This window comes from Podarcis filfolensis (genome assembly GCF_964270895.1).
Source record: "Podarcis filfolensis genome assembly, chromosome: 14".
Taxonomy (NCBI): domain Eukaryota; kingdom Metazoa; phylum Chordata; class Lepidosauria; order Squamata; family Lacertidae; genus Podarcis; species Podarcis filfolensis.
In genome coordinates this window covers 13,242,024-13,263,034 of record NC_139616.1, presented here as the reverse complement: position 1 = coordinate 13,263,034, position 21,011 = coordinate 13,242,024, and the positions used below count along the sequence as shown (strand labels likewise).

At 45.7% G+C, this 21,011-nt stretch overlaps 1 protein-coding gene across 2 annotated transcripts in view; it reads left to right on the top strand.

The window, feature by feature from the left end:
* The first annotated feature begins 818 nt into the window (after nt 1–818).
* SHC4 (SHC adaptor protein 4) overlaps nt 819–21,011 on the top strand; it is a 57,487-nt gene continuing 37,294 nt past the window's right edge. The window contains exons 1-3 of one of the 2 annotated variants that reach the window (XM_083586577.1): nt 1,078–1,597; nt 1,830–3,016; nt 3,434–4,083. In XM_083586577.1, the coding sequence (XP_083442703.1) occupies nt 3,496–4,083 (588 nt within the window). In that variant the 5' untranslated portion in view covers nt 1,078–1,597; nt 1,830–3,016; nt 3,434–3,495. Of the gene's footprint in view, nt 974–1,077; nt 1,598–1,829; nt 3,017–3,433; nt 4,084–21,011 lie in introns of those variants that run through there. The other variant, XM_083586578.1, reaches the window with a different exon arrangement.

Here is a 21,011-nt window from a genome sequence, read left to right as displayed (position 1 = left end):
GCCCTTCTTTGCTCCGGTGGGGGGGTCGGGTAGCTCCAGCAGCATCGGTGGCAAGGGCTGGGCTGGCGCTCCCTGGCCGGCGTGTGTGCACGCACCCTCCGGCACACTTGCCCTTGCCCACCCTGGGCACCACAAACCAATGCTACGCCACTGTATGAGGGAGTACCCCAATGTGAAAAGTAAATGGCATCTGTCCGCTTTCATTAAAATCTTCTGCACCACCAAGCTGTCCTTTAAAAGCCCATGGAGTACTTGCTCATTTTCACATTCTCACTTTCAAACTTCTGAATCCAGTTCCCGAAGAGACCCCCTTTTGTGCTTGGCCAAGACTGGCATCTTTCAGCATGACATGATATCACAGCAGACAGAGTCAGTGGCAGTCAGATGCATGCCACATCTATTTATGGTGTGTTAGTGCACACAAAGCAATGACGGAGTTGTGTGTCTGCGTTTGACATATTGATTGGCATGTCCAGGACACAGAAGAATGAAGGAGGGTGCAGAGAGAGGGTCAGAGGCAGAGATTGTAAGAGGGCACAAGAGGCCTGACCACATTCGAGGTCTGTTGTATCAAATGGACCAATAATTACTTTATATTATGTTCATAACTACCACGGCTAGCACCATCACCCTACATCTTTGGGCATCTGCCAGGGCCCCAACACCCTGGTGTGGGCCTACTGCTGATTCCTGCCCTGGGTCCTTTAAGAAAAAAATGACTCAGTGCCTGGGAGGCCTCTCATCTCAGCCTTTTAATTGGACTCAGCTGGTGTTTTGGGTGGCACTCCATAAACACATTAAGGAGATGGTGATGATTTCTTGGGACCTGAACACAGGACAGGTAACTTGGAGTTTCCAGGGTGTGAGCTTTGCCATCTACCACCCAAGGTAGCCCGAAGGAAAGGCGAGAGGTCCCAGTGGAAGAAGGCAGAAGGTGCAATCTGAGGCACTGCAAAAGCACTACAGGCCTCAGGTAAGAGTGTCACCCCTTTAAATGTCCTGCAGCTCTGCTGAGGGACTGGGGGATCTCTGGTTCTGCTCAGATATAAAAATGCTAAGTTAATGGTTGGACTCGCTGGGAAGACTCTGGTTTCCTTGTTGCTTCCTATCAGGTCTAGGTTTTCTTCTGTTAGGCTTGCTCTCTATATCTGGTACCTACAACTGACCGAGTCCAGTTGAAGGTAATAACGTCCCAGTCTTGCTACTTAGCATCCTGAAAACTCCTGGCTTGAGAGTCAGGATGTTGCCCGAAACTAACAGCAGAAAGCATGAAGAGAAAGTGACTGGGTCACCCAGGAAGTAGATGTTTGAACCTGGATCACTACATCACCCCTGCTTTCATCAGCCACATTTCTGAACATCACCACATGTACACTGAAGGGTTTTGTTTGACTGTCAATAGGTAGCAAGTGCTGGTGTTGGTTAGGCTTTCCCATGGTATTTACTTGAGGCTGAAGAAGTGTTTTGTGGGAAAGAGGCTGTCATGGGCTTAACTCTCTGCAAGTGATCATGGCTAATTAAACAATCTATGTCCTTTTAAACTGGGGAGGGGGTATCATTTTTGTTCCTTATTATGTTATGTATTTTGTGTTTTTATGTTGTAAATTGCTCTATGAAACCTCAGGTGAAGGGCGGTAAAGAAATTTAATAAATAATAATAATAACAACAACACATGCCCATTGCATACCCCATGCTGGTTCTGTATTCGTTCCTGTAAAGACTTGGAGATCTGTTGCCAGTCAGAGTGGACAACACAAAGCTACATGGACAAATGGCTGCCTTGCACCAAATCAGATTTCTATCAGATATAGAATAAAAGTGTGCGAAGTAAGTAAATATATGTTTTTGACAATTTTTGTGTGCATTTTGGCCGCTAATTTCAGCTTTTTCTCTCTAGTACAGAATTCAGATTCTTGTTTTTAAGTGTAATACACACATCCTTTGTAATAAGCATTAAATCATTGGGTCAGCCCCACTGCTTAATGCAGTTTTGTGTTCCTCACTAATGGCTAAGACTGCTAGCAATTTCGGTGGATGCAATGTGCTTTATTGCACTGCCGACTCAGCCTCACATCCGGTCTGTGCTCAGTCCTTTGCAGTTTTTCTCATGTCTTCAGAGTAAATTTGATAGGCACAGGAAGTGTCATTAGATATTGAACTGAGAGTCAACAAAAAGGAACTCTTCTTCTAAGAATGGTACATCACTACCCCCCCTCTCGATTTTATACCATATGAACTAACGCTGGTGGAAAAGATGTTTGCTTGTTTCCTTCTCTACTAGCCTTCTCATGCTGCATTGCAGAAATAACAGCACATACACACACACGTTTTTTCTCAACAGGAAAAAAAATGAATTGCACACATTGGCAACGTAATTATTGATGTCTTCATCCATTCACTGCCTACCAGAACATTAAGAATTGCCCCCATCTCTAAAAGTCACATTTTGCATGGCTACTAGTTTAGTGTATTTATGGTGCATGAGTCACTGAGCTTTCTCCTGATTGGCTGGAAATTAAACACCCCTGGGACTGTCAGTCAGTTACAGCCATTCTCAGCTTCATTCACAGATTTATTTCGCTTGCACACAGGGAAATTCATTCAGAAAACTTCATTCATAAAAACTGCAACATTCTCTTTCTTTTAATCTTCCATACAAATAAGCTACCATGACCTGGCTACTGAGGAAAACCTACGGATGACTCGAAAGGCTGCTGGAGATGCTTCACTGTAATATTTCCACTGACTGATGATGAATCTGAAGTCCAATTGTGCCGGATCATAAATCTACGAGGAGTATTTTGCTTATTGTGGTGCTAAAGGATCTTTCAAGAATTACCAGGGTTTTACTGAAAGAAACTGAGTTTCATCTGCAGAATTATTTTAACATGGGATCTTCTCACCTACATTTCTGTGAATTAAGAATTTTTAAAATCGCATTTTTCCCCTGACAGAGAAATTCAGCATTAATATGCTAATGAAAAATCTCCTTTCAATGCTGCTGTTCTAGGAAAGGTAGAAATTTAAACTCTCTTGTGCTGTTTTGGTATGAAATAGTGTTTTCCTTTCTCATTTTGAATATATTTAGATATTTAGATTAATTGCAGCCAGGGTTTGACTATTGCTAAAATGGGGCTATGGTAGTGAGAGGTCAAAGCAGAGCTTGCTTGCATGCTTGCAGAGCTCTTCAGAATAAACGGTTGTAGCTTTCTCTGGTTTACCTGCATGCATGTGTGTGTGTAAATTTAATTCAGATTTAATTCCAAACAGCCAGATGTCCAGACAGAGCGAGGCTCAGTTTATTAAAAGGGAGAAGTCACCTGGGAACCTGACGAGGACACCAGTGACAACCAAATCTGCTCTTTTCTTCTTTCTTTTCAAAATAGTTCTGGTTTGCCTAATTCCATATTTCTTTCTCTCATTTATAAAAAGGCGGCCGATTTAGAGAAGGGTGGGGTAGGGAAAGAGAATCCAGTTGCAGAACTTTGAAGGCTATGAGAGAACGCATTCCACACAGCCTCGGCGGACACATACTATATGTAGGACTGTTGAGAGACCTAGGAATGCTTCACAGGGCTAAGTACAGTCGTTTTAAAAATGAATCCCTCACATCCCTGGAGGAAGATGTGCAGAGCCGTCCTTTGCACCTTAAAGGCTCTTCGTCGTCTCATTCCTCAACGCCTAACATGCCCATTGAAGATGTCACCATAGGGACACCGGACAGCTCTCTCGCTCTGTGCACCTTGATCCCTCGGATGGCTAATATCAAACTGGCCAACCCTTCCACCTTACCAAGTTTCAAGAACTTCTGCCTACGGACTAAGGAGGTACCAAGAATTAAGCTCACCGAATGCCAAACTGTCCCGAGCAGCCCAACCTTGCCAGAAATCAATTTAACCAGCTGCCTGACTGCTTCTTATTCCCGGGGAAACCCAGACAGGCCAACAAAGGCCAAAACAAATATCCAAGAGCACAGTTTCTTGTCTGGCTCTGAGGAATCGGCTTTCATATCTAAACAGGAAAAAGACTTTAGGCAGAGGGGTGAATCCAGTTTGGAGACTGGGATCTCATACGCCGTCCAAGTAAGTTGCTTCTCAAAATGTCTCTTTTTTCCCTAGTTTTTGACATGGTAGATTACCTGCTATTAAGAATTTAAAAGCAAGACCAACTTGGGAATTATGTGGGGTGCTAAAAAGCGTTGAAAGCACTTTAGTTAAAACTATCCCAATCCTTGCAGCTGTTGTGCAAAACAAAACAAAATGCCAGTATTATTATCCTCATGCAGATGTGAAGACGGAGGCTCACGGTGTAGCTTCTTTAAGACCATTTTGTGATGTGAGTTGGTGATATTTGATTTCAGGATTTCCTCGTTTATGGCTCACTTGCTAGCTTTTATCCTGTGCCAGTACACAACCCACCTCGTCTTAAAGGTCTGGGTTGGATTGCAACAGAAAAGCTAGGCAGAGAACCATGCAACGCTGAAGACATTTCCTCTCTCATATGGTGGTAAAAGAAATTCAGATCTCCCTTTTGGGCTGTGTGTATTCACATGTAGGGAAGCAGACTGGAGTTATTTTTAAACCAGGTATGCATATGTCTCAGCTGCATACACACTACACAGCATGTGCAAAGCACATTGTCTTTCAGAAAAGACTGGGGGACGGTAGCTTCTTAAGGGCTGTTGGGAATTACAAATCTGTGCATGGTAAAAAAACAACAACAGTGCCCAAATTTCTTTGAGGGGAGGAAAGAATGTGCTTTAAAGGTATAGTGTGAACATTTTTATGTATGTTTTATATTTGAGATGTGCGTGGAAATGTGACAAACGGCGTGTCATGTGAGAAAACAGTCTCAAGATGCATGACGACCTAAGCCATGAGCTAGTGCGCTGAGGTAGCTGTTTTAAAGACATATTACAAGGTGTTCCTGGTGCAGACTAGAGCAGCCTGTCATCTGACTTGACCTCTTTTCTGCATAGTGGTATGGGCTCGGCCCAGAAGAAGAGAATAAGTTTGTGGATAGGGATATGGAGCCACTTGGAGGAGTGCCAGTGCAGAGGGCATGTTACCCGAGGAAATCCCAAAATCTACAACACTACAACTGCTGGTCACTCAGCCATAGCTAAAAGGGTTTCCGGGGAGGAGGGACATAAGCAGGGATGGGGAGCTTGTGCACCCCCTAGATGTTTTGGACTACAATTCCCATCTTCCCTGACCATTGGCCATGCTGCCTAAGGCTAATGGGAGATGGAGTTCAACAACATCTGTAGGGCCACAGTTTCCTTATACCCTGCATAAGGGAGGGAGGAAGAAGATTGCAGAGGGGGTTGTATGTTGTTCGAAAATGACTCATGAGTCCAGGACTTCTCAAACATTTTGAAGTTGAACCAAGCTGTAAATTGACTTTACTGGATCCACTTGTAAACTATCCCTACCTTGCGAGCCCTACTGTCCCCCTTTATAACACTAAACAGAAATATCGCGTAAAATGCTTGGTACTGAAAAAGTTTATATTTAATTTTCAATTTTAATAGAGAATGCAGCGTGCTCCCCTCATTGGATCCACATTTTTCTTTATCGTTTTTGCGGGGAGCAGGGGGCAAATAACATGGGTATTAGGCAACTAGGTTTTACTCTGAGTAGGCCTATTGAAAGTAGACATGCCTACTTTGAGTATGAGTAAGATGGATTAGAACCCTATCTATTTAAATAAAATTTAAGGATGGTATTATACATGAAACGAAGGAGGGAGTAAGAGGGTCGCTTCCTTCTGAAAGAAAAATGCCATTGAAATAAGGGAAATAAGGAGGCAATATCCTGATTGTGCAGCCTGCTTAGGAGCAGGTCGGGACCCACAGCTTAAGAATCACTGTGTTTCTCAGACTGCCAGAGAACTGGCATGTCCAACATTTTATCATTAACCCAGAAGATGAAGCCCTCAGCTCAGATCTCCCAGTATCCTGCCTAGAACAAATGAAAAATACAAAACAAAGCATATGCCCCAAAACAACTGTCCCACTTGTGCATGTCAAAGATGTACAAGCTTCCATTTTTATTTTTTTGAGTCAGTTTCAGGGCAAATACCTAAAGATCAAATGATTTGGATTGTCATTCCTGTGTTTACCATGCAGTTGGGTTACATTCCATCTTTCTGTATAAAATGCACTCGGGACAGCTTGGGCATGTTATGCAGTTGGTGGCTGCACAGCTTGCGACGCGCTGAGCAAAATGTTGATGTGTGATGTCCTTCCATGTGCTCTGCAAACCCTTATGTTCTTGCAGACCCCAGCTAGCGACAAAAAGCAGGCATATTCACGAGCATAGGGAGCTGCCTTACTGAGTTGGACCACTGGTTCATTGAGCTGAGTAGTATTGTTTGCACGTAATGCCAGTGGCTGTTTAGAATTCCAGACAGGAGTCTTTCCCCAGCCCAACCTGGGGGTGTCAGGGATTGAACTGGCGACCTTCTGCATCCAATACAGAAGTTTTCCACCCAAGGTACAGCCTGTGCCTTTCTGCTCCTAGTGGGCCCCCTTAGAATCATAGAATTGTAGAGTTGGAAGGAATTCCAAGGGTCAGGTGGTTCACTCCCTGCAGGTCAGTAATGAACACCCACATATCATATTCCTGCATTGCAGGGGGTTTGTAGATGATCCTTGGGGTCCCTTAAAACTCTATGATTCTATGTCGCCATCAGTCTAGCAGGAAGTTTGGGCTGACGAGGAAGGATGCCTGCATGGTGTTCCCAAGCAGCATCAACCTCACTGCAAGCCTTTTTTTTGTCGAGAAGATGCTATTTTGTCTCCCCTTCACCCTCTGTGATTGCCACAAAAACCACTGAATGCTATTGGGACCATCACACATTTGAACATGTTTTCACTTTAGTTCTTAGCCCTCCTTTCATACTTCTTTATTTTATTTGTAGCAGAGCAAGATTCAGTTTTTAGCAGGTCTGGATTTGGATTTTCAAGGTCTGGCTTTAGATCTCTCTGCTGAGCTCAGACTTTTTGGCGGCAGCCCTGGTCCTGACAGTATTTCACAGTGCAATCCTATACACGTCTACTCAGAAGTGAGTGCCCCTGAATTCAGTGGGGCTTACTTGTGAGTAAATGGGTACAGGGCTGCAGCTTTGAAGATTCAATTTCTTCGTCATTTTGTGAAGCAGGAATAGTCTCGAAACAGCTTTTAGGGGAAAAGATTGTAGTGCAGTATAGGCAGCTGGTGCTGTTTTGACTTCAGAATACAAATCAGGTTAAGACAAGATATGCCACTGGGCCAAATTCTGATGACTAGCCTACAGAGGTTTGCATTTTCTGCTTGTGTACTTTAGCAATGGCCCCATTCACCACTGAAATGTGGCCCCTGAAAGGTTGCCCTGTAAGGAATGTGGCCTTCAGGCCGAAGAATGCTTGCCACATCTGCAGTAAGGGGTTCACTATGAGTAAACACCCTCCAAAACCTGTCGATGGCACCTGCCATTGTAAAGTGCATATCAGACAGAAGGAAACTGCACATATTTCAGAAAGGTTTTTGCAGAGCCAAGCAGTCCTCCTAGCGAGTCAAAATGCACATCACTGGGATTTTTCTTTGAAGGATACACAGTGCCCAGATTAGCTAATCCTGACCTCACAATAGGTTCTTCCCTTGATGGGGGATAGTTAGATCCTGAGCAAAGCCTGCCCATCTGACTTAAAGAAAAAAATCAGACTGGAAAATGGATTCCACACAACATGCTGGCCCCAATCCAGAGATCTTCATGGATTGCCATCCGCTGCATGCCTTCCATGATGGAGGGAGAGCTCCCTTGCCGAACAGCTGCCCAAACTGTCAGCTTTGATAGCAATGAGCACCTGTTACAGCGGGAAGGGGGTGCTAGGCATGAATTCCCGGCCCCTAAACAGGTGTTCGCTGCTGGTCAGAGCTGACAGTGTTATCTGTCTGTTTGACAAGTGTGGATAGGGTACACAAAAGCATATTGGGTACATCAACATTGTGTGCATGTGAGCACCCATTCAGGTGGGCAACCTGCTGAAGCTCCATATCTGAATGAATATTTCCTCTCCTGGATTGACCTCCTAGCTTGATCAGGGTGCCCAACTTCCATTGTGGTTGCAGAAGTACCATAAATGGGAAAGGTGATACCAAGAGGTTTGGAGATAATATTTCCTGGTTTATAGTTTGGCTATAGTAAAGGTAAAGGGACCTCTGACCATTAGGTCCAGTCGTGGCCGACTCTGGGGTTGCGGCGCTCATCTCGCTTTACTGGCCGAGGAAGCTGGCGTACAGCTTCCGGATCATGTGGCCAGCATGACTAAGCCACTTCTGGCGAACCAGAGCAGTGCACGGAAACGCCGTTTACCTTCCCGCCGGAGCGGTACCTATTTATCTACTTGCACTAGCGTGCTTTCGAACTGCTAGGTTGGCAGGAGCAGGGACCGAGCAACAGGAGCTCACCCCGTCACGGGGATTCGAACCGCTGACCTTCTGATCAGCAAGTCCTAGGCTCTGTGGTTTAACCCACAGCGCCACCCATGTCCCTAGTTTGGCTATAAATCAAGGCAATAGCATCATAGTGAATTCTGTTAGCCTATTCTGCTTTTGAGGCAGATTTTCTGCATTTACGTGTTCATGTGTGTGTTATGGAGGAAGAGAGAGGAAACGTACAAAACTAAATATATTTTTCCTTTAAAGTGAGTGCACCCCAAGAAGAAGTTCGAGGGTCTGTTGATGGGATAGAAAGTGATGCCTTAATATGTTCGTTCTCAGGCTCTCATATCAGAGGTTAATTTTGAGGCAGCTCTCTGCTCTGGGAGCATAATAATGCTTAGAATTTAATGCTGCAGAAAACCAACTTAAATAGAACTGATTAGAAAGTTGTGGTAGCATCTGGGGATAATTAAACTAATGAAGGTGAAAAAAGCAGGAGTATCAGGAAACACAAGGTGGCAGGTGCTTGGTGATCAAATGCGTCAAGGAATAGTTAGGGATTTCACAGATAGAAATCAATGTTTCCCTGGGAGAGGCATGAATTATGTGAGAAAAATGTAATATATTTATTGTTACTTTCATAATTATTAGATGTCATTCTAGTATTTTCCTTCTTTTTTTGTATTTCTCCCCCCCTCCCCAGTGCTCTTTTGTATTTTTGGGTAATAAAACTATACATAAAAGAACTTTAAACACATTCTTCACATATATTATTGCCTTTAAAACAACTCTCCATAGTGTTGAGGAGCTGCTGTATGCGGGAGGGATGGAGCACATGCTTTGCACAGACAAATGTCTGCTTGGACCTGAGCACGCACCTCCTTGTCCACGTCCTCAGCCAAAACTCATGCAACAAAAGTGGGCAAGCCAGTCCTCCAGAAAACCTTGCCAGATTCAAGTGCAGCAATAGCGGAGCCCAAGTCTCTCACAATGCCTCACAAAACACATCACCGTGGGCTTAAGTGAGCACGAACAAGACACCAGGCCATCTCAAAAAGCACCCGCTGGATAATATGCAGAGGATGCAATGGAGACTGAGAAGGAATTGTCATAGCTAGGAACACAGAAAGTTGCCTTACACTGAATCAGACCATTTGGTAGTGGAATTCCCCATCAAATAATTGCACCTGTTAGGCCAGCTGACTTATTTGCATACCCGGTTTTCTTCTCTCTCAGTTCCTGGCAGAGCAAAGCCTTTGCTGCACCAGTAGTTTCTTGAGAACCACATTTTCCACTCCCCACCTCTGCCTTGCTTGCCCACCTCCTGCCTACGTTCACTTTCAACTCTTTCCCAATATGGATTCTGGCAGAATATTCAAGCTGGGTTTTTTTAAAAAAAAATGCATCAAATTGCATCTGATTAACAATAAGAAGCTGCCTTCTACTCAAGTCAGGCTGTTGGTCCACCTAGCTCAGTACAGCCTACACTGACTGGCAGCAGTTCTCCAGTGTTTTAGTCAGGGGATCTCTCCCAGGTCTAGGATTTAACCTGGGATCTCCTGTGCACAAAGAAGGAACTCTACTGCGGAACTATGGCCCTTCCCCATATTATATTATGGGCATTTGAATTTAAAAGTTCTGCAGGCAACAGCGGCAGCCCTGCATTTAGGCAGAGTGAGCTGTCAGCCTCAGATGGTTTGAGGGGTGGGAAAGAGCTGCCACCCATCTTATCCTCCACAATAATAATAATAGTTACAGGTAGGTAGCCGTGTTGGTCTGCCGTGGTTGAAACAAAATAAAAAAAATTCCTTCCAGTAGCACCTTAGAGACCAACTAAGTTTGTTATTGGTATGAGCTTTTGTGTGTATCTGAAGAAGTGTGCATGCATATGAAAGCTCATAGCAGTAACAAACTTAGTTGGTCTCTAAGGTGCTACTGGAAGGAATAATAATAATTTTATTATTTATACCCTGCCCATCTGGCTGGGTTTTCCCAACAGAATATTAAAAACACGATAAAACATCAAACATTAAAAACTTCCCTAAACAACTTAGCCTGGATAAATGCCATAGAATCATAAAGACAGAAGGGACCCTGAGGATCATCTAGTCCAGCCCCCTGCAATGCAGGAATATGCCGCAGTCCCATATGGGGATCGAACCTGCGACCTTGGTGTTATCAGCACCATGCTTTAACCAACTGAGCTATCAGCCCGAGGGCCACATCCCCATATGGACAACCTTCTGGGGTCCATATGCTCATGATGGGCAGGGCCAGAGGCAAAAGTGAAGGGAACAATGAGTTTGAATTTCACCTTTGGGTAGAGTAGGTTTGTTTCTACGCAGACTTGTGTATCCTCTCCGTCCTCCATCCAGGCCAACAAGAAGCATAACCAGAGTGCAAGCACAATTTCTAGCTAGGCATAAACACCTAAAGGGGGTTCAAAGCAGCAGTGGAGACGGAGGTGTAGATTTCTCTGGGTTTAGGTTCTGCCTAAGATCAGAACTGCTCACTTGGGAAGGCTACATACACAGTCTGGAGGTCAGGGCTCTTGTAATCTTAACAACTGGGCAGAAGAAGGAATTTTGGCACCTGCGTCCCTGTAGAGGTGAGAAGAGTCTCTAAAGACTTTTTAATATTGTTTTGCAGATGGATGAGTGTATGTGCAAAACAAGGCACTTTCCAAAATTAGAGTATGTAGGCTTATGCTGAATATATTTTTGTCTCTGCTCTGCCATTAGATTCAATGTGGGGAGGGGAATCGCACCCAAAATGCCAGGGAGACTTGGGGTGCTTTTCGGGTGACCTATCTCTTGAGCATCCTGTTTTGCAGGGAGATTAGCTGATGTTGACTATTTAATAAGCATCCATTCTGATGGTTTGTCCCCACACTTGTCATTGGGTCAAAGCAAGTGTTATAGCACCCTATCCAATGCATTTTCCTGTCACTTTCCTTATCACAAAAAGTCTGATATGGGGGTGGGGAGAATGATGGCCAAGGTTTGCCAATCAACTACAGTGGTACCTTGGGTTACAGATGCTTCAGGTTACAGATGCTTCAGGTTACAGACTCCGCTAACCCAGAAATAGTACCTTGGGTTAAGAACTTTGCTTCAGGATGAGAACAGAAATTGTTTGGTGGCGGTGTGGCAGCAACGGGAGGCCCCATTAGCTAAAGTGGTACCTCAGGTTAAGAACAGTTTCAGGTTAAGAATGGACCTCTGGAATGAATTAAGTTCTTAACCCGAGGTACCGCTGCATAATTCCATAACCTGAATTTGCTAGAATGTGATTCAAAATAACGACAGTCCAGAAGCACTTACAGCTCTGCCCCTCCAATCTGACACTGACAGTCCTGGTGATACTCATCCAATTGTGTATTTTCATTAAGCTCAGTCAGTTCCACAGGAACAGAGGTGAGGAGTCTCAATCAGTCAGGGGTCAGCAAACTTTTTCAGCAGGGGGCCACTGTCCCTCAGAACTTGTGGGGGCCGGACTATATTTTGGAGAGAAAAAAAGAACGAATTCCTATGCCCCACAAATAACCCAGAGATGCATTTAAAATAAAAGGACACATTCTACTCATGTAATAACATGCTGATTCCCGGACCATCCACGGGCCGGATTGAGAAGGCGATTGGGCCGGATCCGGACCCCGGGCGTTAGTTTGCCTACCCATGCTTAGTAGTGCAGTTTCTGGGATCTCTCATGGTTCAGCTTTCAAAGGCAGGTTTCACCCACCACTGCTTGAACCTTAAGCTGCTATGAAATGATGTAACACATAATAATTCCTAGGATTTGAAAGAAAAGTCTGATGGCATAATTAGTAGAAGACTGGTATAAATTCCAGTTTTCTTGAAAAATGCAAATTAAAACTCACATGCCCCTGGTTTCTATCCCTGGTAAATTGCTGTCCCGATAGTGTCTTGCTTTGGCCTTTTGTGAATACCTTCTTAAATTTCCACTGGTGTGATTTGCCAGTGTCTTGGAACATTTGCCAGGGCAGCAAGAAGGCTACTGATGTGCTCATCTGGGAGCCTGTGAGTCCACTTCTATTGTCATGTCTTGTGTGAACCATGGTGTTTTCATTCCTAAGGGTCTGCTGATCTCCCCTGGAGCTCTAGAAATTAAATCTCATTGCGGGGTGTCTCTTAACATGCATACAGAGAAACACATGCATACATGAATGAATGTTTAAGCCTGCGCATGTTTAAATAACTTACTTTCCCCCCAAAGAATCCTAGGAACTGCTGTTTACCCCACACAGAGTTTTGATTCCCAGCACTTTAAACAAATTACCGTTTCCAGGATTCTTGGGGGGGGGCACACATTATGTGCTTTAAATGTGTGTTTAGTGTACCCTAGCATGCCACATTTCACTGGAGTGGCTCATTTTGAACTGTTGGCAACAGATTGCAGGACAAAATCATGTTCCCCACCCCCAAACAATATGTTTAACCCAAGAAACAAAGGCTCTCCTGGCTTTTTAAACTGGGGAGGGCAGAGTAAGTCTTATGTGGTGTTCAGCAGAAGAAGAACCTTCCGCAATGTATTGTATGGGGCAGTGCAGAGTTGGGTGGTACATAAGAAGTTGTCTTATTCAAGGTCAGTTTGTGTTATGTCTACTCTGACTGGTCTCCAGAAACAAAGGCAAAGGTATATCCCATCACCTGCTCTCTGAGCCTTTGAGCAGATGGTTCCAAGGGTTGAACATGGGACTGAGAATGAAAGGAACTGGGTTAACAATTGCGTCTAAACGGCAAAATGTTGGAGGGTATGCTCTTCTTGGAGACAAATGCCCTATTGCAGGGATGGGGAAGCTGCGAGCCTCCAGATGTGCTCTTCAGTCCCAGCCAAAATAGCCAACAGCCAGGGATGATGGGAGCTGCTGTGCAGTAACATCTGGAGGGCCGCCATCTCCCCATCCTTGCTTTGTCCTACTGGCGTCCTACTGGGAAGATCCAGTTTTCTGAGTGCATGTTCTGGAAGTTGGGCAATAGGGGCAGTACAGGATTCCTATTGGTGTACCGGCCTCCCCGCTGCACCAAGGATTCCCTGTCTGAGCTGCTTCAGGTCGTGGCGGATTTTCTCCTGGAGACACCTAGTTTGGTTGTCCTAGGGGATTTTAACATCCATGCCGACACGACCTTACAAGGGGCCGCTCGGGACTTCGTGGAAAGCATGGCCTCCATGGGGCTGTCCCTGAATAAGTTTGGCCCAACTCATAGTCATGGACATGCCTTAGACCTGGTGTTCACCTCTAGTGACGTGGGTGATCTGACACTAAGTAAAAGTGAAACAAAAGAAGTGCCATGGTCAGATCACTTCCTGGTGCAACTGGACTTCTCCGCGACCCTTCCCCTCTGCAGGGAGGTGGGACCAATTCGGATGGTCCGCCCCCGCCACTTAATGGATCCAAATGGTTTCCAGAGAGTGGTAGGGGATGCTTTATCCCATGTTGATGGCCTTTCAGCTGATTCCCTGGTGGCCCGCTGGAATGCGGAGTTAACCAGGGCTATCGACTGTCTGGCTCCGAAGCGCCCTCTCCGATTGCATGGAGCCCGGACAGCCCCGTGGTTTTCTTCGGAGCTGAGGGCGATGAAACAATCGCTGAGACGGCTAGAGCGTCGGTGGCGGAAAACTCACTCCGAATCTGACCGGACACAGGTTAGAGCTCAACTTCGAGCCTACCAAGTGGCGATAGCGACGGCGAAGAAGACTTTCTTCACCGCCTCTATTGCATCTGCAGAAAATAGTAGCAGGAGACTCTTTCAGGTGATTCGCAATTTAACGGAACCACCTTTACCACCGGGGCCTTGTAAAGACCCCAAGATCTCCTGCAACGATTTTGCAAAGTTTTTTGCGGATAAAATCACTCATATTCGGAGGGAGCTAGACACCACCGTGGGAGCAGGGCTGGGGCGGGAGAGTGCTAGAGCTCTGTCTGGTCAAGTTGCATGGAATCAATTTCAATCCGTTACCCCCGAGGATGTGGACAGGCTGCTTGGACGCGTGAAACCAACCACCTGTCTCCTTGATCCTTGCCCATCCTGGCTAATAAAAGCAAGCCGGGAAGGGCTGGGCGATGGGCTCTGCGGGGTGGTGAATGCTTCCCTCTGTGAGGGAACATTCCCAGATCCGCTGAAAGAGGCGGTCATTAAACCGCTTCTTAAAAAACCATCTTTAGACCCGGCCAGTATGGCCAACTATCGCCCAGTCTCAAATCTTCCATTCTTGGGCAAGGTGATTGAGCGCGTGGTTGCTGAACAACTCCAGGCACGCCTGGAGGATGCGGACCATTTGGATCCCTTCCAATCAGGATTCAGGCCTCATCATGGGACTGAAACTGCCTTGGTCGCGCTGGTTGATGATCTCCGGCGAGCTAGGGACAAAGGTGAGAGTTGTTTCCTAGTTCTGCTGGATCTCTCAGCGGCCTTTGATACAATCGACCATAACATCCTTCTGGACCGTCTAGAGGGGCTGGGAGCTGGGGGCACTGTTATGCAGTGGTTTCGCTCCTTCCTCCTGGGCCGTGTTCAGAAAGTGGTGGTGGGGGATGAGTGCTCAGACCCCTGGGCCCTCACTTGTGGGGTGCCTCAGGGTTCCGTCCTCTCCCCCATGCTTTTTAACATCTATATGAAGCCACTGGGAGAGATCATCAGGGGGTTTGGACTGGGTGTCCATCAATATGCAGATGATACCCAGCTCTACCTCTCTTTCAAATCAGAACCAGTGAAGGCGGTGAAGGTCCTGTGTGAGTGCCTGGAGGCAGTTGGAGGATGGATGGCGGCTAATGGATTGAGGTTGAATCCTGACAAGACAGAAGTACTGTTTTTGGGGGACAGGGGGCGGGCTGGTGTGGAGGACTCCCTGGTCCTGAATAGGGTAACTGTGCCCCTGAAGGACCAGGTGCGCAGCCTGGGAGTCATTTTGGACTCACAGCTGTCCATGGAGGCGCAGGTCAATTCTGTGTCCAGGGCAGCTGTCTACCAACTCCACCTGGTACGCAGGCTGAGACCCTACCTGCCCGCGGACTGTCTCGCCAGAGTGGTGCATGCTCTGGTTATCTCCCGCTTGGACTACTGCAATGCGCTCTACGTGGGGCTACCTTTGAAGGTGACTCGGAAACTACAACTAATCCAGAATGCGGCAGCTAGACTGGTGACTGGGGGCTGCCGCCGAGACCACATAACACCGGTCTTGAAAGACCTACATTGGCTCCCAGTACGTTTCCGAGCACAATTCAAAGTGCTGGTGTTGACCTTTAAAGCCCTAAACGGCCTCGGCCCAGTATACCTGAAGGAGCGTCTCCACCCCCATCGTTCTGCCCGGATGCTGAGGTCCAGCGCCGAGGGCCTTCTGGCGGTTCCCTCATTGCGAGAAGCAAAGCTACAGGGAACCAGGCAGAGGGCCTTCTCGGTAGTGGCGCCTGCCCTGTGGAACGCCCTCCCATCGGATGTCAAAGCGATAAATAACTACCTGACATTCAGAAGACATCTTAAGGCAGCCCTGTTCAGGGAAGTTTTTAATCTGTGATATTTTAGTGTATTTTTGGTTTTCTATGGAAGCCGCCCAGAGTGGCTGGGGAAACCCAGCCAGATGGGCGGGGTACAAATAATAAATTATTATTATTATTATTATTATTATTGTCACATACCATCACTTTTAAGGGGTGGAAGAAAATAAACTGACCCCTCTCCTCCAATACACACACACATACACACACACAGAGAGAGCAAGGTCCTTCCTCATGCACCCAGGTTCATTCTGCTTCCATTTAATCTGAACAATTTGTGTGTGGACATCAGTAATGCAATTGTTCCATTGCTTCCAAGACATTGCCCCCCTCGCTTTCATTGGTGTCTTACCTTGGCTCAAGACAGAATGCATAAGGGTCCAAAGCAGTCTCCCCTTGGGGCGCTGTCTGGACCAGACATAATCCTGCATGACTTCTGTGTGGTTGCTATATTTTTGCCTTTCTATCCACCCAAGACTCCCATGAGGAGGAAATGAACTCCAAGTGACTCAGAGTTTCTCAAACTCATCTATGATTCAGGAGCTGGGGGAACATATTTTTAGCTTCTCCCTCTCTTTTAGATCCACTCCACCGGGTGCAAACATTTAATTATAATATCCAAATGTGTGTGTGTGTGTGTCAGTATACTTGAGAGCACAGGTGTCTGCCTGAAGACCCTTGCAGCTCCAAGCCTTACCAAAAGAGATGGACAAAGAGAGAGTGGGCTGCAGCTGTTCCATCTGCTTCCTTTGTAATTACTCCTGATGAGTTGTGGTTTCGCATCCCGTGGGTGACTGACCTGGCAAAGAAGCCTGCCAGATGCGCTTGCTCTCTGGCATTCGTTACTGAGTCCCTTACTGAATGGCAAAGTGGCCTGTTCACTGAGGAAATAGATCGGTTAAGCATCGTAGGAGGACATGGAATTTCACATCATGCCTGGCTCCAGGAAGTAGCATGATACAGTAGACGCCAGGGCTTTGAAACTAAAGGGATCTACAGAGGAGGTCAGCTGGATCTAGACCAGCTTTTCTCAACCTGTGGGTCCCCAGATGTTGTTGAACTACAACTCCCATCACCCCTAGCTAGCAAGGCCAGAGCTCAGGGATGATGGGAGTTGTAGTCCAACAACATCTGGGGACCCACAGGTTGAGGGCTGTTGATCTAGACAGAAACAAAAGTATTTGGCAGGGGTCAGCAATGTGCTGGCTGTTGGTCTCCAATGATGTCTCCAAAACGTAGATATTTCCTCAAAATATCACAGTGCGCAAGAATACTGTTTGCTGTTCCCACTCAGCTCCTGTTTGCACTGGCTCATCTTACCAGCACGTTAGAAAAGCTTGCTGGATGAGCCCAAAGGCCCATCTATTGCAGCAGCCTGTTCACACATACAGCCTTTTTAAACCTAAAGAAAAAAAGAGGGATGCAAACCCTCAATTCTTTCTCAAACCTAAAGACGTACAGTGGTACCTCGGTTTAAGAACAGCCCTGTTTACGAACTATTCAATATAAGAGCTCCGCAAAACCGGAAGTAGTGTTCCATGTAGTGAACTTCACCTTGGTCTACGAATGGAAGTTGAATGGTGGAAGGGCACCCGGCGGTGGGGGGCCTCATTAGGGAAAACACGCCTCAGTTTAAGAACAGTTTTGGTTTAAGAACAGACTTCTGGAACGGATTAAGTTCGTAAACCGAGGTACCACTGTACACCCTTTCTTATCTGCAGTTTTCCAAACTTAAATACAACACGATGGCACACAGAGCATTTTTAAACCTCTCCTACATTGAACGTGCTCACATTTCACTGGATGTCAGGACTGGACACCCACTTTCCCCATCTGTTCTGAACAGAGGAGATGGAAAGAGCTTCTCTCTGTGAGTGAGTGCTGTGGTGGCAGATGTGGGTGACTTTCCCCCCATGGATGTAGCTGCTGAAATTCTTACACCATTTTGTCCTTCTATCTCTTTTTTCAGCTCTTAGGGCAAATCCACACTATAGATTTAAGGCATATTCAATGCATGTTTTAAAGCGCATGGCCTCCCCCAAAGAAACCTGGGAGATGTAGTTTCACCCTCACAGAGCTACAATTCTGAGCACCCTTAACAAACTACAGTTCCCAGGATTCTTCAGGGGAAGCCGTGTGCTCTAAATGTGCACTGAATGTGCTTTAAATGTGTGGCTTGGACCCACTCATATTTTGGAGAAAGATGTTGGCATATGGCTTGGCTTGCTTGCACTAGTCATTTGTCGGGTGGGGAACTCCTCTGTGCACTCTGTTTGCATGCCATGTTTTCTCTTTGCTTTTTAATATGTCCCGCTAATAGTTTCTTGCTCAGAAACTCTCAAGATCCCCAAGCCAGCCCTGTTATCGGTGGTGAATACAAAACAATCTCAGCACTATGTACCTCAGAGATACAGCCCTAGGATGAGTCATAACTCAGTGGCAGAGTACATGTTCTGCATGCAGAAAATCACAGGCTGAATCCAAGCATAGCTGTCAACCTTTCCCTTTTCTTGCGAGGAATCCTATTCAGAATAAGGGAATTTCCCTTTTAAAAAAGGGAAACATTGACAGCTATGAATCCAAGTTATCTGTAGCTAAAAGCAGCTGGTGAAAGAGTCAAAAGCAACATTACTGGGCTAAACAAAAAATTTTTTTCTTTCCAGTAGCACCTTAAAGACCAACTAAGTTAGTTCTTGGTATGAGCTTTCGTGTGCATGCACACTTCGTCAGATACACACGAAGTGTATCTGACGAAGTGTGCATGCACACGAAAGCTCATACCAAGAACTAACTTAGTTGGTCTTTAAGGTGCTACTGGAAAGAAAAAATTTTTTTGTTTTGACTATGGCAGACCAACACGGCTACCTATCTGTAACTGGAATTACTGGGCTAGTCAGACCAACGATTTTATACATTATAAAGGTATATATTGTTCAGGTACTTAGTAGCGTGTACTAAGATTAATAGAAATCCTATGGATTACATAGTGATCCTGGTTTTCTTCTGTGGTGTCGTGATTTGATATTTTTAATTGGTTCTGTAACAATTGTAAAATTGAATGACCGTGCAAGGTTTGTTTCCTTGACTTACAACTAAATTTGTATACAGTGGTACCTCAGGTTAAGTACTTAATTCATTCCAGAGGTCCGTACTTAACCTGAAACTGTTCTTAACCTGAAGCACCACTTTAGCTAATGGGGCCTGCTGCTGCTGCCGCGCTGCCGGAGCACGATTTCTTTTCCTCATCCTGAAGCAAAGTTCTTAACCTGAAGCACTATTTCTGGGTTAGTGGAGTCTGTAACCTGAAGCGTATGTAACCTGAGGTACCACTGTAATGGCAAGTAGCCATATCAGATTAAGTGGGTGATTATGATGATGACACATAGGACCATAGAATCATGGAATTGTAGAGTTGGAAGGGACCACAGGGGTCATCTAGTACAACCCCCTGGAATGCAGGAATACTTTTGTCCGATACGGGGCTCCAACCCACGACCTTGAGAGCCTCATGCTCTACCAACTGAACTATCCATGCAAATTACTAACCAAGTATTTGTTGCCTGTCACCAATCTAAGCTAATGCGTCACCCCTAGTTTAGAGAAATATCTGCTAACTAATGTTGTGTTCTGGTCCAGTGCTTTTTTCTGGGGGGATGCAGGGGTACGCATACGCCTAAACATTTTGTGAATCTCTGTACTTTTGTCCATTTACTGTATTTCTTTTTCCCAATTTGAACTATAAAATGGTGGTTTTCTTGAGTCAAAATGAGAGTACCCCTAAACATTTTTTAAAGAAAAAAGCACTGGGTCCACACCTCCCTCCATTTGAAGCGGAGGAATGGAGGCAAGGGAAAACATCAGGTAAAATTCATTCTTTCCCCACTGTTATTGATTTATTTAAAACATTTTCAGCCTGCTTTTCCGCCAAAATGCTGTGGAATTCCCTCCCCACAGGTGCATCTTGCATCTCATTTTATAGCTTTCTTTCTATGCTGAACACATACCTCTTTGCCCTGGCCTCAGACACGTGAGAGATTTTTAAGGCCCACCTATTCTTCTGATTGGACACGGGCGGCGCTGTGGGTTAAATCACAGAGCCTAGGACCTGCCGATCAGAAGGTCAGCGGTTCGAATCCCCATCACGGGGTGAGCTCCCGTTGCTCGATCCCTGCTCCTGCCAACCTAGCAGTTCGAAAGCATGTCAAAATGCAAGTAGATAAATAGGTACCACTCCAGCGAGAAGGTAAATGGTGGTTTCTGTGCGCTGCTCTGGTTCACCAGAAGCGGCTTAGTCATGCTGGCCACATGACCCAGAAGCTGTATGCCGGCTCCCTTGGCCAGTAAAGCGAGATGAGCACCGCAACCCCAGAGTCGGTCACGATTGGACCTAATGGTCAGGGGTCCCTTTACCTTTATTCTTCTGATTGTGTTTGTTTTAACTGATTTCAGTATTTTATTTTTGTCCTTTGTCACTCACCTTGGGACCTTATGATGAATAAATAATGCTACTCCTAAAGCGGCTTATAGTAATCAGGTGTAAAATCTAAAAAGACACGACACACAAGGAAAAGGGGATGGGGAGGGAAGAGAAAACAAGAAAGCTCAAGCACCAGTTCTCAGATTTACAAAGGTCCTATAAGAACGGCCGAGGAGGAGACAAAAAGAGCTGGCATCTCAGCAGAGCCAATGGAGTGGCCCTGCTTCCCATCTTTCCCTGTGCTGCAACAGTCAGATGATGACTGATAGCAAAGCAAAGGTCACATAGTGTCTCTGGCATTTCCCCCAAGACCCTCAGACTTCCTCAGAGCCATTGGTGTTCACCCCACCTTGCTGCCTTCCAAAACCAGCTCTACCTATTTTTCTCAGTTCCTATTGAAAACTACAGCCATTAATAGTCCCAGGAGCTGGAGTCACCCATTGACATTTTTTAAAAAAGCCCAGATCCTAAGAGATGCTCCTGTATTTAATGTATTATCCCTGTTCAAGCTTTTAAGTGAAAGTGGCTTTTGTGAAATGCTGATAAGATTAACTCTGCTCAGGATAATTTATGGCAAAACCCCTGGTATTG